The sequence below is a fragment of the Eptesicus fuscus genome, chromosome 5, assembly GCF_027574615.1.
Source record: "Eptesicus fuscus isolate TK198812 chromosome 5, DD_ASM_mEF_20220401, whole genome shotgun sequence".
Lineage (NCBI taxonomy): Eukaryota > Metazoa > Chordata > Mammalia > Chiroptera > Vespertilionidae > Eptesicus > Eptesicus fuscus.
In genome coordinates, this window is record NC_072477.1 from 43492145 (window position 1) to 43517010 (window position 24866).

Genomic DNA, 24866 nt, shown 5'->3' on the forward strand with positions numbered 1-24866 from the left:
ATTTTGTGCATCAGGCCTCTAGTTAATAATAATAAAATGAAAGAAAAGCTTATTTGGCTTCAATCATGTTTTGATACATCTTCCCCCTTCCCAAGTTCATACATTAAGGAAGTATTGCCTTATAATTTACATTTGTGGCTATAAATTTAGAAGGTGGACTAAACACACTTTATTACTTTGGAATTATGGTCAAAGGTATTTTCTGGGGGAAAAAAGGCATTCTCTCTTGTTTAGACACTAAACAGTATTCTTAAGAGACCTGTAAAGCAACAAGGCACACTGTGGATTTTTCATGGTTCTTTCCCCTGAAGTATCTTTGCTTTCTTCTTTTCTCAACTGCATTGGTACATTGGTTTGTCATTAACTAAAAACCAAAATATTGCCGTAACCTTAATTCCACATTTAAGAGGATCCCAGCCTATGTGGTATGAAGGAAACTTAACTATCTTTTTCTAGGAGGAGCCCTAGATATGGAAGTACAGTGACATTTGGATACAGCCTAGGTCCTAGGAAGCATGAAGGACATCCTTGTGTAAACCCCACATCATAGAGACAAAGCCCTGTATGAATATATGGTGGATCATTTTATTCTTCCACGGCAACCTACTACCTATGCTCTTGCTTGCTTGTTTGATGGTCTGTCTGAGGGCCCGGTGAACTGTACCTTCCTCTCAGCAGGCTTTTCTTTCTTTTTTTAAAAATACTCCCCTGAGGATATTTTTTCCATTGATATTTAGAGTGAAAAGAAGGGAGGGAGGAAGAGAGAGAAACATCAAGGTGAGAGCAACACATCAATTGGTTGCCTCCTGCATGCACCCTGACTGAGGCAGGGATCAAACCTGCAACCCAGGTACATGCCCTTGACCTGGAATTGAATCTGTGACCCTTAGGTGCACTGGCCAACACTAACCACTGAACCACACTGGCCAGGGCTCAGCAGGCTTTTCTTGAATGTGTCTGCCAGCAGGTGCTCAGACTGGTTCATTTGTTTTGAGGGTCTCCATCTTCTCTACTTCTTTTTCTCTTTCATTTCTCCTCCTTTTCTTTCTCTCCTTTTCTTTTTCTCGTACTTTAAAAAATTGTGGTTAAATACACATAACATAAAATTTACAATTTTAACCATATTTATATGTACAGTTCAGAGGCATTAAGTACATTAACATTTCTGTAAACCCAAAATTTTTTTAGATAAAAAAGCTGGTTGACAGAGTAAAGAAAGATATTAGAGATATACTTTTTTCTTTTAAATGGAAAGTTCAACCAATTATTCAGTGAAGGAATACATTTTTACACAAGATTTTTTAGAATAATAAGAGAGGTAGCATACTTAATTCATTCTAAGGGTAGCTTAACATGATTCATACTCATAAAGATAGTACCAGTAAAGAAAATTAAGAGGACATCTCACCCTGGCCAGTGTGGCTCAATTGGTTGGAGCATTGTCCCGTCCACTGAAGGTCGTGTGTTTGATTCTCAGTCAGGGCACATACCTAGATTGTGGGTTTGATTCTGAGTAGGAGAAGGTAACAAATCAATGTTTCTTTCTCACATCAATGTCTCTCTTTTTCTGTCCTTTCCTCTCTCTAAGCATGTCCTCAGGTAAAGATTAAAAAACAAAACAAAAAAAGAGTATACAGTTTCCTCAGAATATTAAAAATGGAACTGCTGTTTGACCCAACAATTCCACTTCTGGGAATATATTCTAAGAATCCCAAAACACCAATCAGAAAGAATATATGCACCCCATATGTTAATAACTGCATTATTTACAACAAGAGGCCCAGTGCATGAAATTCGTGCATAGGTAGGGTCCCTAGTGGCTGCTGGCTGCTGGCCGGAGCCTCCCTTCCCCCGGCTGCCTGCTGCCACCACCAGCTGGGGGAAGGGGCCACAGGCGGTTGGCCGGCTGGCCCCGCCCCCTGGTCGAACTCAAGGTCAAACTCCAAGTCAAGGGGACAATTTGCATATTAGGCTTTTATTATATAGGACTAGAGGTCTGGTGCACGAAATTCGTGCACGGGGGGGTGGGGTTGTGTCCCTCAGCCCAGCCTGCACCCTCTCCAATCTAGGACCCCTTGAGGGATGTCTGACTGCCTGTTTAGGCCCGATCCTAAACGGGCAGTCGGACATCCCTCTCAACAATCCAGGACTGCTGGCTCCCAACTGCTCGCTTGCCTGCCTTCATGATTGCCCCTAACCGCTTCTGCCTGCCAGCCTGATTGATGCATAACTGCTCCCCTGCCAGCCTGTTTGCCCCTAATTGCCCTCCCCTGTAGTCCTGGTCACCCCTAACTGCCCTCCCCTGCAGGCCTGGTCCCCCCCAAACTGCTCTCCCCTGCAGGCCTGGGTCCCCCGCAACTGCCCTTCCCTGCAGGCCCGGTCGCCCCCAACTCCCCTCCTCTGCCGGCCTGGTAACCCCTAATTGCCCTCCCCTGCAGTCCTGATCGCCCCCAACTGCCCTCCCTTGCAGGCCTGGTCCCTCCCAATTAACCTCCCCTGCTGGCCATCTTGTGGTGGCCATCTTGTGTCCACATGGAGGCAGCCATCTTGTGTGTTGGAGTGATGGTCAATCTGCATGTTACTCTTTTATGAGATAGGAGGCCTGGTGCATGGGTGGGGGCCAGCTGGTTTGCCCTGAAGGGTGTCCCAGATCAGGGTGGGGGTTCCCTTGGGGCATGGGGCAGCCTGGGCGAGGAACCTGTGGTGGTTTGCAGGCCGGCCATGCCCCCAGCGACCCAAGCAGAGGCCCTGGTATCCGGGATTTATTTATCTTCTATAATTGAAACTTTGTAGCCTTGAGAGGAGCCAAGACTCCTGCTTGCTCCGTGGCCACAGACATTTTTATTGGGATTTATTTAGCTTCTATAATTGAAACTTTGTAGCCTTGAGTGGAGGCCTAGGCCGGCCAAGGTGTGCGGAAAGCTTGGCTTCCTCCATTACTGGGGAAATCCAAGCCTCCTGCTTGCTCCGTGTCTGCAACCATCTTGGTTGGGTTAATTTGCATACTTGCTCCTGATTGGCTAGTGGGCGTGGCTTGTGGGTGTAGCGGAGGTAGGTCAATTTGCATATTACTCTTTTATTAGATAGGATAGCTAAGATCTGGAAACAGCCCAAGTGCCCATCAGTAGGTGAATGGGTAACAACGCTGTGGTATATCAACACAGTGGAATGCTATGCAGCTGTAAAAAAGGACCTCTTACCCTTTGCCACAGCATGGATGGACCTGGAGAATATTATGCTAAGCTAAATAAGTCAGTCAGAGAAAGACGAATATCACATGAGCTCACTTATATGTGGAATCTAAAGAACAAAATAAACTGACAAATCAAATAGGTCCAGAAACATGGATGCATGGAACAGACTGACAGATCTCAGAGGGGAGAGGGGATAGGAAGAGATTTACCAAAGAACATATGTATCTATAATAATAAAAGCATAATATGCTAATTAGTCCAGACATCCTTCTGGACATCCTTCTGGATGAACTTCCAGATGAAGCCAGGGCTGCGAGGGAATCCCAGGTCCCCAGTGCTGAAGGGAAGCTGATGCCGGCAACCAGGGGAAGGAAGGCCTACTCTCGCACTAATTTCGTGCATTGAGCCTTTAGTTTATATATAAAAGCCCAATATGCTAAGTGTCCAACCGATCAGTCGACCGGTTGGCCAAACGCTCGACCACTCGCTATGACGTGCACTGATCACCAGGGGGCAGATGCTCCGACAGGTAGGTTAGCTTGCTACTGGGGTCTGGTCAATCTGGACTGGGTGAGATGAGCCGGACATGCCCTAGAGCCCTCCCGCAGTCCCTCCCTGGCCAGCCAACCTCCCGTGGTCCCTCCCCAGCCAGCTGGCCCCCATTGGCCCTGATCAGGACTGGGCAAGATGGCCCCAATTGCTGACCAGGCTGAGGGACCCCACCCGTGCACAAATTCGTGCACCAGGCCTCTAGTATGGACACAGACAATAGTGTGGTGAGGGCCTGGGGTGGGGCAGGGACTGGGTGGAGGGGGACGAAGGAGGGGGAAATAGGGGACATCTGTAATACTTTCAACAATTAAAAAAAGTTGAGCCCAGCCAGTGTTGCTCAGTGCTTGTCAACCGATTCAATTCTGGGTCAGGGCACATGCCTGGGTTGCGGGCTCAATCTCCAGTAGGGGGCGTGCAGAAGGCAGCCAATGGATGATTCTCTTTCGTAATTGATGTTTCTATCTCTATCTCGCTCTCCCTTCCTTCCTGAAATCAATTAAAAAAATATATTTTTTAAATCTTAAAAGAAAGAGTTGAAGGTTAGGAGGATATGTGAATATCTCATGAAGGAGGGAGGAAGGAAGTACCACTAATGGTGATAGTAATGGTGGAAGGGAAGGTGGTGGTAGAAGGAAGTGAGGTGATAATCATACTAATAGTAGCTGCTTACCTACATACATACATACATACATACATACATTATCTTACTTAATCACAATATCCATATGAGTTGGGTTTAAAGAGGTCAAGTAATTTTCCTAAGGTCATATAACTCATCTGTTCTCAAACTTGTTTTCACACTGGAATCACCTGGGGAACTTTTAAAAAGTACTGATGCCTAAACCTCACTCCCAGATATGCTGAATTAATTGGTATGGGGTGCCTGGACATAGGGATGTAAATTATGATTGCAAGACAGCATGAAAGGGCCCGCTTGAAATTTGGCATGATAAATTTAAGGTGAAGCCAGGCAGCAACCTGGGTGTGTGTATGTGTCTGTGACTTTCCCAGCTATATTCAGCTATGTGGGTGGAATTGTGCTTTTACCAAGCAAGGGTATCACAGCAAGAGAAAGGCAAGGGATTAGACAGTGAACGTCAGAGAGTAATTATAATGACTGAGCATGGAATTTAAGCTGGGTAAGAAAGGGAGAAAGAAAATCAGTGGGGAGAGGTTCAGTGAAAAGGTGTTAGTTTCAAGGTCTAGTGGAGTTGAAGGACAGTTGGGTGGAGATACTATAGGGAGGGAGTCAGCTGGAAAGGTGGGTGGTGGTCAGAGTGTAGAATGCATGAAATGGAGATTATGAAGGGGTTGTAGTTATTGGTAATAATAAGGTGTTATGGTATGACTGTGGGAATACATGGCTGAAGTGGACAAGGAGATGGGAAAAATAGAGATTGTCTAGTATAGGTTAAGTTTAGAAAAACCAAAGCTCAGAAGGGATTTAGTTGGAATCTGTAGTTAGGGTATGAATAGGGTAAATATGGACTTGATTTCTCAAATCCTAGACTGCTATTACTTAGGGACAGTCCCTAAAGCTTAAAAATAAAATGAAGGCATTATTGAACATAGCAGGAGGTAATTTATGGAGCACATTACGCTAAAAGATGATCCAGGCAGAAAATTGATATGGCTCACAAAGGGGCTACAGTAGTTCTCATGAATGACACTTATATTTAATTCGAGTTAGGAAGACATGTGGCCCAAACTTTAAAGACTTATCTTGGAGAGCAATCTTGTTTTCCTTCCCAATATTTTTCTATGCAATGTTTTTTCTATTAAGTCTTGTACTGGCTGTTCTTTGAATTACATGCTGTTGAATTTTATAGAATTTAATAAGGGGCATTGTTTTGTTTGATATGCTAGTGTATGTGAACTAGCTATGTGCAGGCCTTTAGAATGTAGAATCTCCATGTATACATCTGGTATGACATCTTCCTTTTACAGATGGGAAAATGAGGCCTCAGGAAGGAGAGGTGACTTGCCTATATTCTCACAGAGTTAGTAGCTAAGTTGGGACCCGAGGGCAGGTCTCCTGACCAGGAGTGCTGTGTGTCTTTCCATTACAGTGTGCTGATTTACATTATTGGCTGGTTAGAGGAATGAGTACAGTGGTTAAATAATTTACCCAGGCTGCATGGGAAATTATTGGCAGAGCTAGATGAGTTCATCCCTATAGAACCCCATCAGCCTAGGTGTTCTGGCATGAGTAAGATTTTTAAAAAATACATATTTTATTGATTTTTTTACAGAGAGGAAGGGAGAGGGGAAAGAGAGTTAGAAACATCGATGAGAGAGAAACATCGATCAGCTGCCTCCTGCACACCTCCCACTGGGGATGTGCCCTCAACCAAGGTACATGCCCTTGACTGGAATCGAACCTGGGCTCTTTCAGTCTGCAGGCCGATGCTCTATCCACTGAGCCAAACCGGTTAGGGCATGAGTAAGATTTTAATGAAACAGACTAGAAGTAATGATCAGAAGTACAGGTGAGAACCTGAGACTTGCAATTGGTGTCTGAAGTGGGGTGGGGAAAGGGCAGCTTTGTGGGACCTTGCCCTTAACCTGGGGGCCTGCATTAACTGTGGGCACTTAGTGACAGAATTGAATTAAATTGTAGGACACCCAGTTAGTGTCCTCCGAGAACTGGAGAATTGCTTGGTGTGGAAAACCCACATATCCAGTGTCAGAAGTGTTGGTTATGAATAGAGCTGGAAACGGAAGTTTTTCCTTTAGGGATCTGATGAAAATGGTTGAGAAACACTGGATCTGGTTGTATATACTTAGCTCTATCTTAGAGGAAATCCCCAGGTATCATTGTATTGATTGTAAAGGTCAAACTTCTAGGGAAGTCAGAGTTTCCGTTATATGCATTAAAGACATAACAAAATGGTCCAGGAAATGAAGTGGTTAGGAGTGTTTACAATTGGGCTATGCATTCTAGATGCCTCCATCCACATCAGTTTGCTCACTGTATAACCCTCCTGTGCTGTCTTGTCTTACATTTCCTAGACCTGAAAGTCTGGCTGTGACTCAAGAAAAGGGATGTGGATAAAACTTCAGCTGCCTACTCGAGTTACCCTCAGTCCCTGTGAGAGCCGGGCTTATGGCTGTGGAGAACTACTATTTGGGTCTATCTATATAATTTGATAATGTCCCCTTATTATCACCATGAAAGGAGAAACTGTGGGTCAGTGCTTTATGCCAAATGTGACAGATTTTAAAAGTTGATTCTCCCCACCTGTCTCGGCTCCAGTGAGATTAACTTCTCTTTTTATTTATCTGGTAAGCCAGAAAGCCTGGTTGCAAAATACTTTATTTTCATTAGATGGTCTAGGCCAGTGGTCAGCAAACTGCGGCTCGCGAGCCACATGCAGCTCTTTGACCCCTTGAGTGTGGCTCTTCCACAAAATACCACGGCCTGGGTGAGTCTATTTTGAATAAGTGGCGTTAGAAGTTTAAGTTTAAAAATTTGGCTCTCAAAAGAAATTTCAATCGTTGTACTGTTGATATTTGGCTCTGTTGACTAATGAGTTTGCTGACCACTGGTCTAGGCATTATGCTCAGCACTGTGCCTTGGACTTGGGAGCACTAGGTAGATAATAAGATTTGGTTTTAAGGGAAAAGAAAAGAAGTCTGATGCGTTGTTTTATTTTTCAAAGGAAGTTGTCACTGTTTCACATGGGAGGGTAGCAGTGTCAGTTTAATTTACCCCCAAAACCCCGTGCTGGGCTTTGTCACCTGTGCTATGCATTCTAGATGCCTAGGGAGGGCCATGAGGGGTTTGGTCTGTACTTATGGATCTCGGGTATTCAGTGGGTCTTTTTACAAATACCACCATAGAGTGAAGGGCAAGGAAGGGAATTCTGTGACCTTTTATTGTTTCTAATCAGTGAAAGAGGGATTAGGCTAAACAAATTGTGACTTTGGTCCCTCAGCGGTAAACAGTAATTGTACAGATTGTATTTCAAAAGCCCTGAGAATGTTTATCCATAATAGTTTAATCTCCAGTGATGCAGGTGGGTAAGGAGTAAGTGGGATTTTAATAGTAGAAACGATTCTTTCTTATGATAGTTTTCTGTTTTCCCATTATAAATGAAAAGAGATATTTATCTATTAATGTATGCTCCCCTGAATTTACTCAGTAACAAGATACCATGGCAGAAATCCCAGATTCCAGTTTAAGGAATCATTTGCAGCTGATGTACAGAGCAGTGGCAAGAAATGAGTGCCAAAAACACAAGCTCTGTCTGGCTACCTGATACCTGGGCTACTCTCCTGAGAGAGTAGATGGCTAATGCCTATAATATAAATTGTTTTTTAAAAAGAGAGAGTAAGAAAATTATTAAATAAAAATTTAAATTTAGTGTTACAGAAAATAAAATACCAAATTAGTGAGAGGAAGGATGGTTCATGAAGAGGGTTCTAGTGGGGTCTCTCTCTGCTAGGTGATCTTGGGAAGATGGCACCCTGTCTCTGGACCCCAGTTTCCCTAGAATAGGGTAGAGTTATACCAATGCTATATGTTATGGAACTGAGTTCCTTGAGTCAGAGTGTGTTGCTCCTCTTTATCCCAACGCCTAATATTGGGGAACTGAAAAAATTATTTGAGTAATCTCTGACAGCTGTCTAACTGAATATTATCGTCAAAACTAAGATAATTAAGACATATACTGATTTCTCTGTGTGTGTAGAAGGCATAATTTGGTGGTGGTGGGGGTTGTAAGAGAAAAAGAAGAGGGAATTGTGAAAAATTTGAGAAGCTGGAAGGGAATAAATGTGAGTCAAATGGTGAGACTTTGTTTTAGGAAATAATGCCCCAAATTGTCCATAACAAATGAATGATGGGAAATCTCTTCGGATTAGTCACTGTGGTAGCACTTACAGGCCTCCTTCTGCAGCCACCTTGCAAAACATTTTTGGTAATCTTGCTTTGGAATTATTTTTATAGCTGGCTATGAACTACACATAAGATAAATCATCTTTTTCTTCACCATAAAGTCTTGTTTCATTGCTCTCATAATTCCCCACACTTGGCTCTAAATGATATTTTGACTTGATTCTAAACATTCCTTTGAGAATTTTCAAGAGTGTGCTTCAGACTCCGGAGATTTCACAATGGGAGCATTATTAGAATTAGTGTAAAGCTTTCCTTTACAAGACCTTTGAAAGGACAGTGCTCATTTTGATGTTTAGTTCACTTTATTTAGAATTTGTAGCCTGGACCTAGCTGGTTTGGCTCAGTGGATAGAGTGTCGGCCTGCAGACTGAAGGTTCCCGGTTCGATTCGGGTCAAGGGCATATGCCCGAGTTGCGGGCTTGATTCCCAGTGGGGGGTGTGCAAGAGGCAGCCAATCAGTGATTCTCTCTCATCATTGATGTTTCTATCTCTTCCCTCTTCCTTCTTCTTGGAAATAAATTAAAAATATTATAAAAGAACAACACTAGGAGGACACACACACCAAGTATTAATTGGCATCTTTGGTGATTTAAATTTTCTTCTTTATACTTTTTCTGTTTTCCAAATTTTCTACAATGAAAAAAGTCATTTGTAATCAGGAAAAAGAGAAAATACTGTGTAATTACTTTCTGGTTCAGTTCATTATGTGCTCTAGGATTGGCAGAAACAGTTGCTGACATGTTGAGCAGGTGTCCCCGATGTCATAGGAAGAGCCCAGATCCACGTCTCCAAAATCCAGAACCAAATGCAGTGTTTCAGCCTATTTCTCTAAATAAGTGCTGTTTTTAATAACATATTCTGAAGTTTTATCCTTTTCAAGCAGTAGTTTAGTAAAAGAATAAATCAGTTCTAATTCTTTTTTATTTCAAAAACATTTAAATTTGTCAATCAGAAGTGAAATGTGATATAAAAGTATAGGCTTATGTCCCTGATGCCAGTGAAATCATTTCTGATGAAGCACTGCTTAAAATAAGTTTTTATGTAAATAGTATGGTGTGGTTTAAAAATACCATTCAAAAATAGGTACAGCTTTTCTGTGTAAGTTGAGATATCTTAGCTGTGCTTATGGTAAGTTTGATCATGTTTATCACATGGGTGGAAACGAAAATATCTTGTGGGGAATGAAAGGGGATGTGAAAAACCTTAAAATATGGGGAAAACGAACTTCTTAAGATGATGCCAAATAATTGTGGCTTTAAGGAAATAAAAGCTGAAATATGAATACAGAAAATACATAACAGGTCATCTAAGGCCTTTTGGGGCTGTGTTTATGGAAATTCTTAATATTGTGATGTAAAAACTTCTATGTTTAGCTAATGCTTGCACCTCTGTCATATGAGGCTGTCAGCAGATATTTCAGCATCTCTGCTGTATACTTAACACTCTGCTGGGAGCTGTATTGTCTGTGTGTACAAGGCATTTATAATATAGTTAAGGATGGCAGATTGACTTCAGACAAGTACCTATGCTAGCATTTCTCTCAAGGCCTAATTGAATAGTAAGGATATAAGAGGCAAATGACACTGAGGTAGAAGTGTTTGTGAGCCAAAATCATCTGGAGAAGTTTTCCAGAGTAGGGGGAAGATATTTATAATGTTAACAGGAGGTAAGATGGACTCTCTTAAATGTTTTTACTCTCTTTTTTCATTGAAAATATTTTCTAGGAATGACTTAAAACCTGAGAATTTTAGCCAAAAATTTCCTGTCCTCATTAGTAGATCTGTATCAGTGGTTCTTAATTGGAGGTAATGTTGTGCTTTCCCCACCCCCAACTCTGGGGACATTTGGCAGTGCTGTAGGTATTTGGTGGGTATAGGCAGAGATTCACAGGACTCTCCCTGCCACCCACACACACACACAACAAAGCCTCAAATGTCAATAGTGCTGGATTGAGAAACCCTTTCTACGTACACTGAGGGACAGTGAAAGGATAGTGAGTCTTAACCAGCTAACTGCCACGCGTCCAAAACGGAAACCATCCCCACACTCCCCGATATTTTGAATTTAATTGCGTCTGTAGACGCTTATGGTGTACAAAGGGTTAACCACCTGTCTGCCACTAGTTTTATGTGACTAATGCCTCCAGGAGTTAAGGGACTGGGCTGGAATTAATGAGAAGCATGAAAGTGGTATATGATTAATTATTCAGTCCTGAGCTTAATTTAGTTGAAATCAGTCTAAACCAGGGATATAATGAAGGATTATGGACAAAAGAGAACTATGGGATATGTGAATAAAAAGACATATTTTTGTATTTGACCCAGGTTTGTGTCATATCCAATATTTGTATCTTAAGCATTGACTGTCTCAACATTTATTCTTTACATGTTATCTCTGGGCTTAATGGAAAGAGGAATTTATAATTAGAGAGTTCTGGATTTCATGTTCAGGTTCTAGCTGTGTGTTTTTGGACAAGTTACTTAATCTCTCTGAGTTACAGTTTATTCTATAAAAAAAGAATAAAATAAATCCTCTGTAAAGAAGATAACAAAATAAAGGAGATAAAAGTTGATTTCTATTTGTGTGTAGAGGGCATATTTTGTTAATTGTGAGGATTAAAGGAGTATTACATCTTTAGTACTGAGAATGTTAGCTTATACATTCAGAGTAGGGCAAAAGTAGGTTTACAGTTGTGAGTACACAATTATACAGTTGTGTATAATTATTAATTAAGTAATTGTTATTTTCCCTATGAACAATTGTAAACCTACCTTTGGCCCACTCTGTAGTTAGCACTCAGTAAATGTTAGCTATTATGATTATTAACCCTTATAATAGTTCTGCAAGGTAAGAAATGTTATACCCTCTGCATAAATCTAGAAACTGAGGTACAAGGGCATAACTTGTACAAGACCATGCAGTAAATAGTAGAACTAGGATTCAAATCCATGCCTTTATCTCCAAATTTATATGCTTATCATATTACCTTGATAAATCGGTGGAGAAGAGCAAAAACATTAGAAGGAAAAATACTTTTTTAAAGAATGACTCTGCCCATTCCCCATATTAAAATTTCCCTTTTTGCCTAGGTTTTTAATTCTCTAGATGTCTCATGGAATGCATGTCAAAATTTCTATGTGAGATGAATTTTGTTTCTAAAATAACCATGTGCCTTTAAATTTGTAAAGAGATGTGCACTTAATTTCACATATTCCAATTTTTTCGAAACTTTCATTAAAAATAAATAATAAAAGCTCCTCCCAAGGTTTAAGAATTTCCCATTTCAAATCTTTATTCTAGAGGCTGTGGTTTTGTTTCTGACACTTCCTGGAAGAACTCTATGCTCATGACCAGCACCACTGAATATTTTTCTTCATGATACTGTCATTTTTATCTATCGTTCCACTGGTGCCAATTTACTAGTCTACTGAAACTGAATGGGATGGTTTCATAACCAGAGTTTAATATACTCACTATGCCTTTCAGAATAATTGACTTAACAACTTCCCCTTTCCGCCGCTCTGAGGTTCCAGAAGAATCAGTTGAGTAGGTGGATTAATTTATTCCTTCCTACTCTAGTATTTTGTGGTATCAATAAAACCATAGATACTAAAGCCAGTTTCAACAACTACCTAAAAGAATAAATCCTTCTTAATAGGATGGCATTTCCATGCCCTGAATCCAGTGGAGAAAAATCTGGCAAACAAGGGAATATTTGTGTAATCCTTTTCTATAAGAACTAGTAGCCCTGCGCACAAATCTGTGCACCAGTAGCTCGCCAGTAGCTTGCTGCCCCGCCCTCCTGTAGCTCACTTTGCGCTGCCCCCCTGCCACCCTCCCTCATAACTTGCTGCCCTGCCCCCTCCTGTAGCTCTCCGCTGCCCCTTGTAGCTTGCTGCCCCACCCTCCTGCTGATCCGTGATCCGGTCATTACGTGGTCGGTCGTTATGCTTCACAGAGTAACAACCATTTGCATATTACATCTTCCTATATAATAAAAGTAATATGCAAATTGACCATCACTCCAACACACAAGATGGCTGCCCCCATGTGGACACAAGATGGCCACCACAAGATGGCCAGCAGGGGAGAGCAGTTGGGAGGGACCAGGCCTGCAAGGGAGGGCAGTTGGGGGTGATCAAGCCTGCAGGGGAGGGCGGTTAGGGGTGACAAGGTTGGCAGAGGAGGGAAGTTGGGGGCGACCGGGCCTGTAGGGAAGGGCAGTTGGGGGGGACCAGGCCTGCAGGGGAGGGCAGTTAGGGATGACCAGGCCTGCAGGGGAGGGCAGTTAGGGATGACCAGGCCTGCAGGGGAGGGCAGTTAGGGGTGACCAGGCCTGCAGGGGAGGGCAGTTAGGGGTGACCAGGCCTGCAGGGGAGGGCAGTTAGGGGCAAACAAGCTGTCAGGGAGCAGTTAGGCATCAATCAGGCTGGCAGGGGAGTGGTTAGGGGGTGATCAGGCTGGCAGGCAGAAATGGTTAGGGGCAATTAGGAAGGCAGGCAGGCGAGCAGTTGGGAGCCAGCAGTCCTGGATTGTGAAAGGGATCCCAGATTGGAGAGGGTGCAGGCTGGGCTGAGGGACAGCCCCCCCCTCCCCCTGCACGAATTTCGTGCACTGGGCCTCTAGTTATTATATAGGATAGTCTTTACAGAGGGTGCACATGGGCAGAATTTTGCTAAACGTTGAACTAAGCAAAACTGAGTTTCTTTAAAATTGTAAATGTGTAAAGTAAAAGCCAAGATTTTTGAGCAATCGGCTTTGGATAAACAAACATGAATTGTTTTACTAATTGTGAAAATTTATGCTTAAAACTTTCTTAAAATATAAGCAGTAAGAACATAGTGAACTCTCTTGTTAGTTAACTAAATCCTCCATTGTTTATAAGAAAATACTGAGCAACGTCCTTCCAGCTTATTTTAATTAGCCCAGAACCTGATTATAAACTCAGTCATCTGTGAACCTTAGAAGGATTCTGAAATTTAAGGTTCTTGTTTTTCTCTTAAGTAATTTTTTAAAAATATCTAAGCCCAGCCAACTCAAAATTACTGTCAAGAGAAGATAAAGAATGCCTCTTTACTTTATAAAATCACAAACTTCTAGAACAGAATGGAATTTAGCAATCATGTATAGCAACCCTCTTATTTCACAGGACAGAAACTTAAGGCCCAGAAAGATTGATTGCTTTGTCCAAGATCGCACTGGTAGGCAGAGCCAGGAATGAAATCCAGGCTTTCTGACCTATGCCACTTCTCTTCCCACTATTCTGACTTCTTCATAATTTTGAAAAATTGGGACGTTCATTTAGCACATAATCATTAAATTAACCACAAATCTCTTTGACTAGTAAACACATGAACATGAAATGAAAAGTTTACGGTATTCAGTGACGAGTCTAGCTCCCTCTCACTCCTGCCTATCCCAGATCCCCTCCTTCAAGGCAGCCATTTGAAAGAATGAGGCATTTAAAATAGACTGCTTTGGTCTAATAACATACCCATGCTGACATTATTCTTCTTGGATTGCAGTCTGACCTGCCAAGGTTAGATATTGCCCAACAGTGGAAAAACATAAGCTGTGGAATTGGAATATGGAGAGATTTGTGAATTAGATTTGAAAATTACCCAAATCCAAGTTATTTTCAGTAATAGAAGTATTCTCTTAGAGCAGTACTCCATTACTCAGATAATGCCTTTTGTACAAAGAGCCTGAAGTACTTTATAAGAGCCTTGTGTAGCCTCATGGCATGTGAAATCCCAGTCTGAGTATTGCATAATTGCATACAACTGCTGTAAAGTCTATAGCACATTGGCCAAAATCAAAGAATGATGTTGCTGTTTGAATAAACCTCCCTAGTTAGTGGAACCGTCAGTGTGGGACACCACATGGAACTGTACTCAGCCTCTTCAGCCTACCTCGATGAAACCTCAGTGCCTGGCCCTGGATGGGGCACACCCAGGCATTTGGCCTGGAGAGTCCCTCACAGAATGAGCAAGCTCGATGAGGAGGTGAAAGGGGTCCCGGGTGCGCCTGCACCTGTGGCCCTGCTGCCACAGGTGAGGCTGTGGAGCAGGAAAAGCAGCAGGGCAGCAGCAGGCTTTCAGAATTGAAGCCTTCAAAGCCTCTTAGCAGGATCTTGATTCAGATCATCTCGCCTCCCTACTCCATGGGTTGATAGCCACATGCAGTAGGGAGGCGAGGCAACTCGCCATGTGGTGAGAGGTCAGGTTGGAACAAGCTGCAATCTAGACCCGGGAGGCCACACATTGGCCTTGTCCCTGTTTAAAAGGCAAATCCTCCCCCAAGGGAAAGGAAGGAGGGCTGAGTAGATGCACGTGGTTCTCTTCGATACCTTATGTGTGACTGAGCCTCTGACAACAGTTTCACCTGGCAGGGGAGAGGACGCAGGAAGTTTGTAGGTGGTTGAAAGAGAGAGGAGAATGGGTGCAGAGCTAGGGAGAGGAAAGGCAAGGTCGGAGGAAGTTGTCTTTTTTTGAGAGAGTTTTTTGGCTTCTATACTGTTAGACTCTTGAGCTGTGGCTTTCATGTTTTACTCTGCGGCAGTGTTTTATTTTGTTTTCAGTGTCCCTGATGCTAACACTCTCCTGGAGTACTTGGTAAAAGTTCAGATTCCTTGTTGTCTGTTTCAGAAATTCTGCCTCGATTGGCAGTAGGGAGAATACTGCCTACTGAATACTGGGGTAGTTTTAATAAGTGCCAGGTGGATTTGGGGGAACACTATCAAATCAGGGCTCGGGCCTTTACTTTTATCAGTTCTAGATGTTCTGCTCTAGATTTGTCCTCCATTGTAAATACAAATATTGAGAGTATAGGGGGCCTTAACTGCAAGTAGCTCATTTATATCAAAATTAGAGCAGAATTTCAAAAAAGGCATGCATGGTCCTCTTCACTTTAAAATACTGGGATATTACTAATTCATAGTGACTATTAAAACATCAATGCTGTTAATCTTGACAAAGAGAAGATTTGTTATAATGGTTCTGTCATTATATTTGACCTGGACTAATACTCTGATTTTTGAAAATTATTCAGTATTTAGAGAGTATGGTAATTGGTAATAGCTATGTTTTACAGTTAGAACTTTTATAATGAGGAAATAGCCATTGTTTTGTCATCACAGTCATTTTAACAACTTAAAATGTAAGTTAAAATTTTCAGTAGTTGTATTTTTTCTTTTCCTTAAACAGATAGGAACCAAGGCTTTGGCCTTCTCAGCTCATTGGCTGGAGCAAACCATAGCATTGGATCAGCAGACCCGTGTCACTCAGAGGTAAAGATTTTTGCCTTTATCTTTACTCCTCTTTTACTTTAATTCCTCCTTGTCATTATGAATTTATTATTTTTTCCTTTTCACTTAAGAAGTGGCAGAGAATACTAAAAATAGATAAAAGGAGAATCTAAAGCAATCCTCTTGTGCCTGGTACCTATGAGAGAGGCTGGTTCAGCATCAAAGCAGTGAGCCGTTCAAGATGTTTGCAATCTGGGTTGTTTCATGTGTTCTTGTTAGCGTGCTTTTTAAAAAGTGCTAGGATTTCCTTGAGGCATAAAGTTGCCTCCAGATCTTTAAACATAAAATAAAATTGATGTTTCTTTTTCAGTACTTCCCATGTATAAGGCCCTGTACAAATCTGAGGCAAAGTCCTTGTCCTCAGAGAGCTTAATAGGCTGATTTCAACCCTCTGTCCTCAAGGACTTTGGTCCAAGTTTACCTTGGTCGTCATGCTGGAACCAAGGGCACATTAGGGCCACATTGTGCTTCCAGGCATCTTTTTCATCAGTCTCTGAGCTGCTTATGATATGCTCATGTTCATTTTCACATTTCAAATAAAGCATGGATCTTAAACAAAACAATGTTTTAATAGTCAGTAGCAAAATCATGACACTTTCTTTTTTTTTTTTTAGGAAAATACTCCTAAGTTAGTGAATTTTTAGGCGTTTATTTTTTTATGTGAGGTTGAACCTTCTTCATCTCTCCTTGTCTCTAGCTCAGCCAATGGGTGGAAGTGTGAGCCTTTTGGATTTAGTTCTCAAGTAGCCTGCTATTAAAGTATTGCTTGTGTGTTGTGTGTTTTCCTTAACAGCAGCCCCGTTTGCCAGCAGCAGATAGGACTGAATCCCTCCTGGATCGTCGGAGTGGTGCAGCTAATACAGCAGATGCTCAGGTCGATAGCATTGTGGGTAAGTTCCTCCTTTGGCTGCTGAGAGACAGCTCTGTGGAATTTGGAATAGCCAATGTATCAGGGAATAAATCATCTGGGGAATATTGACTTTATATATGGGCAAGGGAAGAAAGTTGGTAGTATAACCCCAAATGAATGTGAGCCTTGAGATGGCTATCAGAAAAAGGAAGAAGAATAAACACATTGCAAATCTGTATCGTTTTTCTCTGATTCTCTTAGCAGAGTCTTGATTGAGATCATCTAGCTAAAACAGACAGGACCAGGTGGTGAAACAGCTTTATATCTCCATATTACACAGTTTTTTTCATAGTATTTAACAGTAGTTAGAGTTGATGGTATCAAGAATAATATAACTTTATAAGCCCTTTCACATCCTTTTAAAGTTCTTTTATACCCACTTTCCCACCTGGTAATTAAGTTTGCCAGAGAAGTTATTTTATGGAGATGATGGTAAGGCCCAGAGCAGTTCAATAATTCGTCTCACAGTATCCAATAAGAAGGTCCTGGAACTGAAACCACTTTCTAGTCTGCTGTCCAAAAGCCAGAAAGCCAAGGAGCTTAGTTGAAATAACTATAAATATTCTTTTGTTAGGGAACTACTATATCTCTACTTTCTCTTTATGCCACAGTAATAGTTGTTTGCAGGCCCGATCCACTGATGGATGTTAAAATTAATAGACGAAAATTTTAGAAGAAACATGATAGTTGCATAGTCTAAAAGCATTTTTGCTAAGGTATTTATTTATTGCAGAGGAGGAATAGTAACTTTATATTAGAAAAACTTACAGATACTACTTCAAGTGATGAAGATGACCTCACCAGTAATAAGATATACTGACATCATCTCCCCCTGATCTGTACCAAACAGGCCCTCACTTTTGTGCTGTTTATGCCAAGGTTGCATAAACTCAATCTAATAATAAGAAAACATTAGACAAACCCAAATTGAGGAACATTATGCAAAATAACTGACCAGGACTCTTTAAAAGTCATAAAAGATGAGGAAAGACTCAGGAACTGTCAGAAATTGGAGAAGTCTAAGGAGATTTGACAGCTCAATTCCGTGTAGGATCCTGGAACAGAGAAAAAAGGCTTTTAGTGGAAAAGCTGATGAAGTTTGAATGAAGTCTGTGGTTTAGTTAATAGCACTACACCATTATTAACTTCTTGACATTTATAATTATAACGTAGTTATATAAGATGTTAACATTGAGGGAAGGTGGGTGAAGGGCATATACTATTTTTGAAACTTAAAAAAATCCTCACCAAGCCCTAGCCGGTTTGGCTGAGTGGATAGAGTGCAGCCTTCGAATCGAAGGGTCCTGGGTTTGATTCTGATAAAGGGCTCGTACCTCAGTTGCAAGCTCCTATTGTGAGGAGGCAACCAGTCGATGTGTTTCTCTCACATTGATATTTCTCTGTCTTTCTCTCTTCCACTCTCTCTAAAAATCAATGGGAAAATATCCTCAGGTGAAGATTTAAAAAAATAAGAAAAAAAATCCTTACCCAAGGATATATGTTTATGAATTATTAGAGAGAGAAAGGGGGAAGGGGAATGAAGGGAAGGAACAAGGGAAAGAGAGAAAGAGAGAGAGAGGAGGGAGAGAGAGGAGAGAGAGAGAGAGAGAGAGAGAGAGAGAGAGAGAGAGAGAGAGAGAGAGAGAGAAATACTGATGTAAGAGAGAAACATTGATCGGTTGCCTCCTCTATGCACCCAGACTAGGGATTAAAGCTACAAATGTGCCCTGGTTGGGAATAAAATCTGCAGCCTTTTTGGTGTACAGGACAATGCTCCAAGCAACTGAGTCACCTGACTGGGACTTTGTTACTTTTTTTGTAAAGCTAAAATTATTTCCAAAAAAAATTTTTTTAAATTTATCTTTATTGTTGAAAGTATTACAAATGTACACTTTCCCCCTTCCTTTGACCCCCCTTCACCCCACACTTGCCCTCTGCAAGGCCACCATGGGTTATGTATATAAGCATATAAGTTCTTTGATTAATTTCTTCCTTTGCCCCCCACCCCTTCTTCCCTCTGAGATTCATCAATCTGTTCCATGCTTCCATGTCTTGGATCTCTTTTGTTAGTCAGTTTATTTTGTTCATATATATTTATATATATCATATATATGATATATATATATATATATATATATATATATATATATATATATATTAAGGCAAAGCTAAACCAGCAGATGTAAAACACTTCAACTCCATGTTTCCCTCCTTCTTTCTTTACTAAACTTATTTCCATTCTTCACCTCCCATCCACTCCTCAGTGCACTCCCATCTAACTTCTGCCTCCATATCCCACTACATCAGCTCACCAACAAACTCCATGCCACTGAATCTAATAGATGTCTTCCATTTCTCCTCCTGGCCTCTTGGCAGCATTCAGTATTAGGGAGCAATCCCTTTTGAAACAATATCTTTTCTTGACTGGGTGATTTTTCCGTCTTTCTGGTTATTCCTTCTCTTTCTTTAGAAATTTACCCTTTTTTTTAACCCAGCCTTTAAATATTGCCATTCCTCAATGCTCCACTTAAATTCCTCTTCCAAATCTGTATCTAAGCATGAAGTGATTCTATCCATGCCCACAGTTCAATTATCATGTATACACAAACAAGTCACACATTTTTATCTCTAGCCCTGTATGCCAATTGCCAGCATGACATGCCCACCGAACTAAAGCAAATTTATTAACGAAATGCATTTTTAACACCAAATTATCTGTATGGTATTGTAGTAGATGCAAAGGATTATAAGTTATCATCCTTGTCTTCACAGAGCTTAGTCTAAAAATGCAGAGGCAGGTCTTGTAATGGTTAAGGTTGTGGGCTTGAGTCCTAAACAACTGGGTTCAAATCATGGCTCTACCACTAGTAATGGAAGGACCTGGAGTAAGTAAGTTAGCTTCCATGGGCATTAGTTTCCCCTTCTGTAAAATAGGGGTTAACAGATCTTCTCTTACAGTGCTGTGGCAAAGGGAAATGGAATGGTGTAAGTTAAAGCACTCAGTGGTGCAGATACAAAGCAAACTCTCTTACTATGGTAGTCTTCATTATAGCAGTGTGGCGAGGTGTCAGAATACAAAGTAGCATATGCCAATGCCAAGACAGTTCCGTAAACGCTGAGTGTGGGATGCATTCAAAGGAAGGAGACAGACCTGTGTGCTGGGATGGTCGGCCTGGAGTGGAGGGTTAGTTAAAGTTCTCATTAAACTTGGATAATGAGGCAACATGGTGAGCTGGAAATAGTAGAGGATTGGTAGTAGGAGTACAGGAATTTAAATCAGCTTTACTTCTGAATTATTGTAATTTTAGATGAGTTCATTTTTAAACCCAGACTTTTTCATGTGTAAATTATGGACAGTGAAATCTGTCCTAGCCACCTTATATGGATGTCAGTAATAGATGTGAAAATATATGTTGTACAGTAAAAGATAGTATAAAGTTTAGGCATTTATTGCTGAATCGGTGTACCTTAGTGGATAGGGTGCGAGTTTGATGGGGAAAGTCGAAGAAATAGGGGGGAAGGTCTTAAGGGTCTGTGGGGTTGGGGTGGTCAGGCCCGGAGTAGGTTTGGAGTGTGCTGGGGAAGGAAGAGGAAGATCCGATTAGAAAACGGCTCAGCACAGTACCTTTCTCTGCGAACTGGGACGGTGCCAGCTGTGGACTGAATGGGCAGTTGTTTCATGAGTGCGCTTGGGACCGACATGTTCAGGGCAGCGGCAGTGCTCCCGAAACTTCACTGATTCCAGAGAGTAAACAGCTATCAACGTCAAAGAACAGAAAAATCCTCCCCAACTAGAGGCCCTGGACATTGCAACATGCCTGAAGTAAACACCACTTGAGGAGGAGCTAGAAAAACTGGAAGTATGCGACCAGAGGATTGTGGGATTATGGAGGACGCCTGGGCGCCTACGGCTAGAACATGATCCTGTTATTGCACATGTACATGGTCAATCCTATAGTCCTCAGTCTCGCAGTGTTTGGACGTGACTTCTGGTGGGAAATTATTTCGATTGAGGTTTGCTGTTCCCTTGCGGTGAGGAAGATCAGAATTAAAGGTTTCGTTTGTTACATTGGTTTGAAGCAGAGGAAAATGGGATAGCGACGAATAAGAAACTTTGGAGATAGTGAAGGGCAGTTTGTCCAGACTGTTGAGAGCTCAGAATTAGAGTTTAATTGGGATAGAAATCCTGTGAATAGCCTGAAATCTGAGCACTTTACTTTTAGGTTTTCCAGTTCAAGTTTTTGGAGACTGCCTGTTAAAACATTCCTGGTTGGAAAGTGCAGAACACCTCGGGCCCTCGTCCAAGCTGTCCCCCCTCCCCTCTCTCCCCCCCCCCTCCGCCCGCGCCCCCAAGGAGTGGTTAGGGGCCATCAGGCAGGCAGAAGCATTAGGGGTGATCAGGCAGGCAGGCAGGCGAGCAGTTAGGAGCCTGCGATCCCAGATTGTGAGAGGGATGTCCGTCTGCCGGTTTAGGCCCGATCCTGAACCAGAAGTCGAACATCCCCCGAAAGCTTCTGGATTGTGAAAGGGTGCAGGCTGGGCTGAGGGACTCCCCGCCACCGCCCCCGTGCACAGGCCTCTAGAATATAAATAACGTGTGACAATATGTTGAATCCTTATTTCAGATCCTATGTTAGATCTGGATATTCAAGAATTAGCCAGTCTTACTACGGGCGGAGGAGATTTGGAGAATTTTGAAAGACTGTTTTCAAAGTTAAAGGAAATGAAAGGTAAGCAGATGAATCCATTGTGCCTAACATGTTCCCATATTGATACTCCCTGGTTTTATATAGTAGGATTTTATTTGGTAACTGCTGATTCGATTCCATTCTCTGGTCTCAGCTATCTTGAGAAACATAGCTACTGGGAGACTGTGCCATCCTCTGGTGGTAAAAATCCCCTGGGGTAAATTTTCCTCTTCCTTAATTCTCTTTCCTCTTATTTTCCCTTCTTCTCTTGCCTCTGTTTCTTTCAGTGTGTCTCATTAATGTGGAATCAGTGACACCCTACCAATTTACTCACATCATTCCCATCTGGAGAATTTGGAAGACTTAAACTTCCTAGCAGCTATAATGACTACACCATAAACATGTCTTTGAAACCCATCTCCCATCTCCCAGTGTTAGAACATCCGTATACTCCAGATTCTCTTGTGCTATTAGATGAGTTTCTTAAGATATATTTTCCCCCTAGACAAGGCTGCGACGCTTCCTCACGAGCAGAGAAAGTTGCATGCAGAAAAGGTGAGACAATCAGTCAGGTATTTATTACCTACAAAAGGTCCAGGCTGTTAGAATTATAGCACTTATTGATTAATTATACTTTTCTACTTCTAAAATGTCTTAGTGTGAATTTTTCATTGGATTTTAACTTATAACTAATTGAATGTTTACACAGTAGTAACTTAGTTGCTGCAGTCAAACCATGATTTTTCAGATGGATGTTGAGTGACATGGAACTTTTATTGAGACTCAGAATGTTTGCCTTTCTAACTATTGGGCTGGAAAATTCAGTTATTTTGTTTTAGTTTGTTATTACCAATGCGACACATGTTCTTAGCAGGAAACATACATGGCTTATGGTACTGTGTTGTATGAATGTGTCATAATTTATCCAGTGCACTTTTGGACAGGTCATGTGCAATTTTTGCTTCTATAAAGAGTGAAGCTCTGCATATCCTTACACATCACCATTGTGCACAACTCTGGTTATATCCTGAGTGTAAATTTCTAGAAGTGCAAGTCCTGGGTCAGGATATTCAAGGGTTTTGATATATGTTGCCAGGGGGTTGGAGGGCAAGGTATAGAATTTTAGGTCTTAATCAGTCCAAAGTATGACATGAAATGAGCTGAAATTTAGCTGTTGGCTAAAATGTGTTGCATGTTTCTCTCGACACAGGTTGCCAAAGCCTTCTGGATGGCAATTGGGGGAGACAGAGATGAAATTGAAGGCCTTTCATCTGATGAAGAACACTAAATTATTCCTACTAGGGTTTGACCAACAAAGATGCTAACTCTCACGACCTGAGATACTTTCCTATCAACCCCGTTATGTTTTGCTGAACTTTCCATCATCATGTTGGCTGCCTGATTTGTTCATAGGATCCTCTTAATTTTAGTTTTTAGTAGAGGGTTAAGGAGAAAGTTTTTCTCCCTCAGGATATTGTAAAGGAGTGAGGAGTATAATGACAGTAAGGACTGATAATTTTTCAAATATGCTTTTTTGTTCTAGGAATGGGAGTGAATAAGGGGCTCAGAGGTTGTGTGTGATTTGCCCAAGTTAACACGTTAAGCGCCCAGTCAGTCACCGGTGACGGACACTATACTTTCCGTCTGGAAGACAAAACAGGCTGGCGCTTAACATGTTAAAGAAGCAGCCACTTTAGTCAACTTTCTGTAGCATGCCCTGTGGTCACGCTTGATTCTGCAGATCAGGAGCTTGTGCCACCTTTCCTGGGTGTTCTTGATTTTCTGCCTCCAAGGAGCTTGCTGCTCTGAGCTTTGATGCTTTTGCTGGGAAGAAAGGAAGCAGCTGCAGATTCGATTTGTGCTGTAGTATAGGTGGGGCCAGTGGCAGTGGCCCTCAGGTTAATATCTAGCTCAAAAGTTGCTCTGGGCATTTCAATTAAAGTATAGTGTCTGAGCTCATGCTAGAAAGTATTGAGGAGCCAGTGTATAATAAATGAGGCAAAGGTTTCCTACTCTGGTAGGGATAAAACAGATCCCTTTACAAAGTTGGGGGGTAGGGGGTGTGGGTGCGGTTTGCATGTGTGTAAGAGACAGAGGGGAACGTAAGTAATTCTCTATAATGGGCCGTTGAAACAATCTGATCACACACGGAAGTTTTGGCATTGCCTTTATCATGAATAAACTCTTCTTCCTTAGAGTTTTCTTGAGATGTCAGAGCTGTGTTGTCACACTTACACCCTCCTCTCTGAAAGACAGATCACTGCCACATAGTAATACTGAGGAGTGAGTGAGGTGGAAAAGGATGTGAAAACATTAGGCATGAGTCCCTGAGGACCTTGTGTTACTTCCTGGGCTGAGTGGGTCAGCCCCAGGGGAACTGACCACCAAAGGGAAAGTTTCCAAAGGAAGAGTTGTAAATACAGCAAATAACCCAGCACTGGTGGCCGCTGCATGGCTCTAAATGGCACAGGGCCCAGAGCTGGGTGGCGCTGGCACCGGGGCTGAGCACTGCTTGGTGTGGTGTGCTCACTAGCAGAAACAACTTCAGACCCCTGTGCTCCATCTTCCAAGCACTGGGACTGAGGCAGAAGCAGAAAGAACGGGGGCTCACGGTGCCAGGCCAGGGCAACCACGGGAGCGAAGGTGGCAGTGATTGGAGCATTCAGGAAGAGCCCACTTTGCTGGCCGTCGTGCTTGGTGACTTTTTATTTATTTATTTACTATTCTGAAGGATTATTCACCATTCCATCAGTGTTTCTTTGAGATGACGGGATCAGCCGTTCATTAAGAATATAAGGAAAGTTAGCTCCTTGCTGCAAAATGAAAGGTGGAACATGTTTTTCTTAAAATAGGAGAGGTTTTAGAAACTACATTAGGATCATTGGTTAGAGAAAACAGACAAAAAAAAGCTGTGAACTTGATTTTGTGGCTTAAACAAAGCCAGATTATTAAAATGTGATTTGTTTATAAAGTCTGCTAATGTGTATTGTTATGATTTTGTTGTTTAGTAGAGGATGTATATGGGAGAAGCCTTTCTTCCTTCATTGGATTAGGCATAAATAGTGAATAATGTAAGGGCTTGTCAAACTCACTATTCTGGATCCAACATGCATATGTATACTGACAACTCACGTTTTTAAGACCTCAGCTATCAGCCCCTTCTAGGGGAAATGTGGGATAAAAGAATACAGTGGCATCTACTAAAGGCCCAGGTTAAGAAGAGTGATCATGAGCTAATCTACATATATAAAAGCCTAAGTGACCGGTTGCTATGATGCACACTGACCACCAGGGAGCAGACACTCAACGCAGGAGC

General features: G+C 41.9%; 1 protein-coding gene across 2 annotated transcripts in view; it reads left to right on the forward strand.

The window, feature by feature from the left end:
• Positions 1-23747, forward strand: part of AAGAB (alpha and gamma adaptin binding protein) — a 50940-nt gene extending 27193 nt beyond the window's left edge. For both annotated transcript variants that reach the window (XM_008139095.3, XM_054716103.1), the window contains 5 exons: positions 15852-15934; positions 16746-16842; positions 21488-21592; positions 22056-22105; positions 22761-23747. In XM_008139095.3, coding sequence (XP_008137317.1) covers positions 15852-15934; positions 16746-16842; positions 21488-21592; positions 22056-22105; positions 22761-22838 — 413 coding nt within the window. In that variant the 3' untranslated portion in view covers positions 22839-23747. The remainder of the gene's footprint in view (positions 1-15851; positions 15935-16745; positions 16843-21487; positions 21593-22055; positions 22106-22760) is intronic.
• The last annotated feature ends 1119 nt before the right edge of the window (positions 23748-24866 follow it).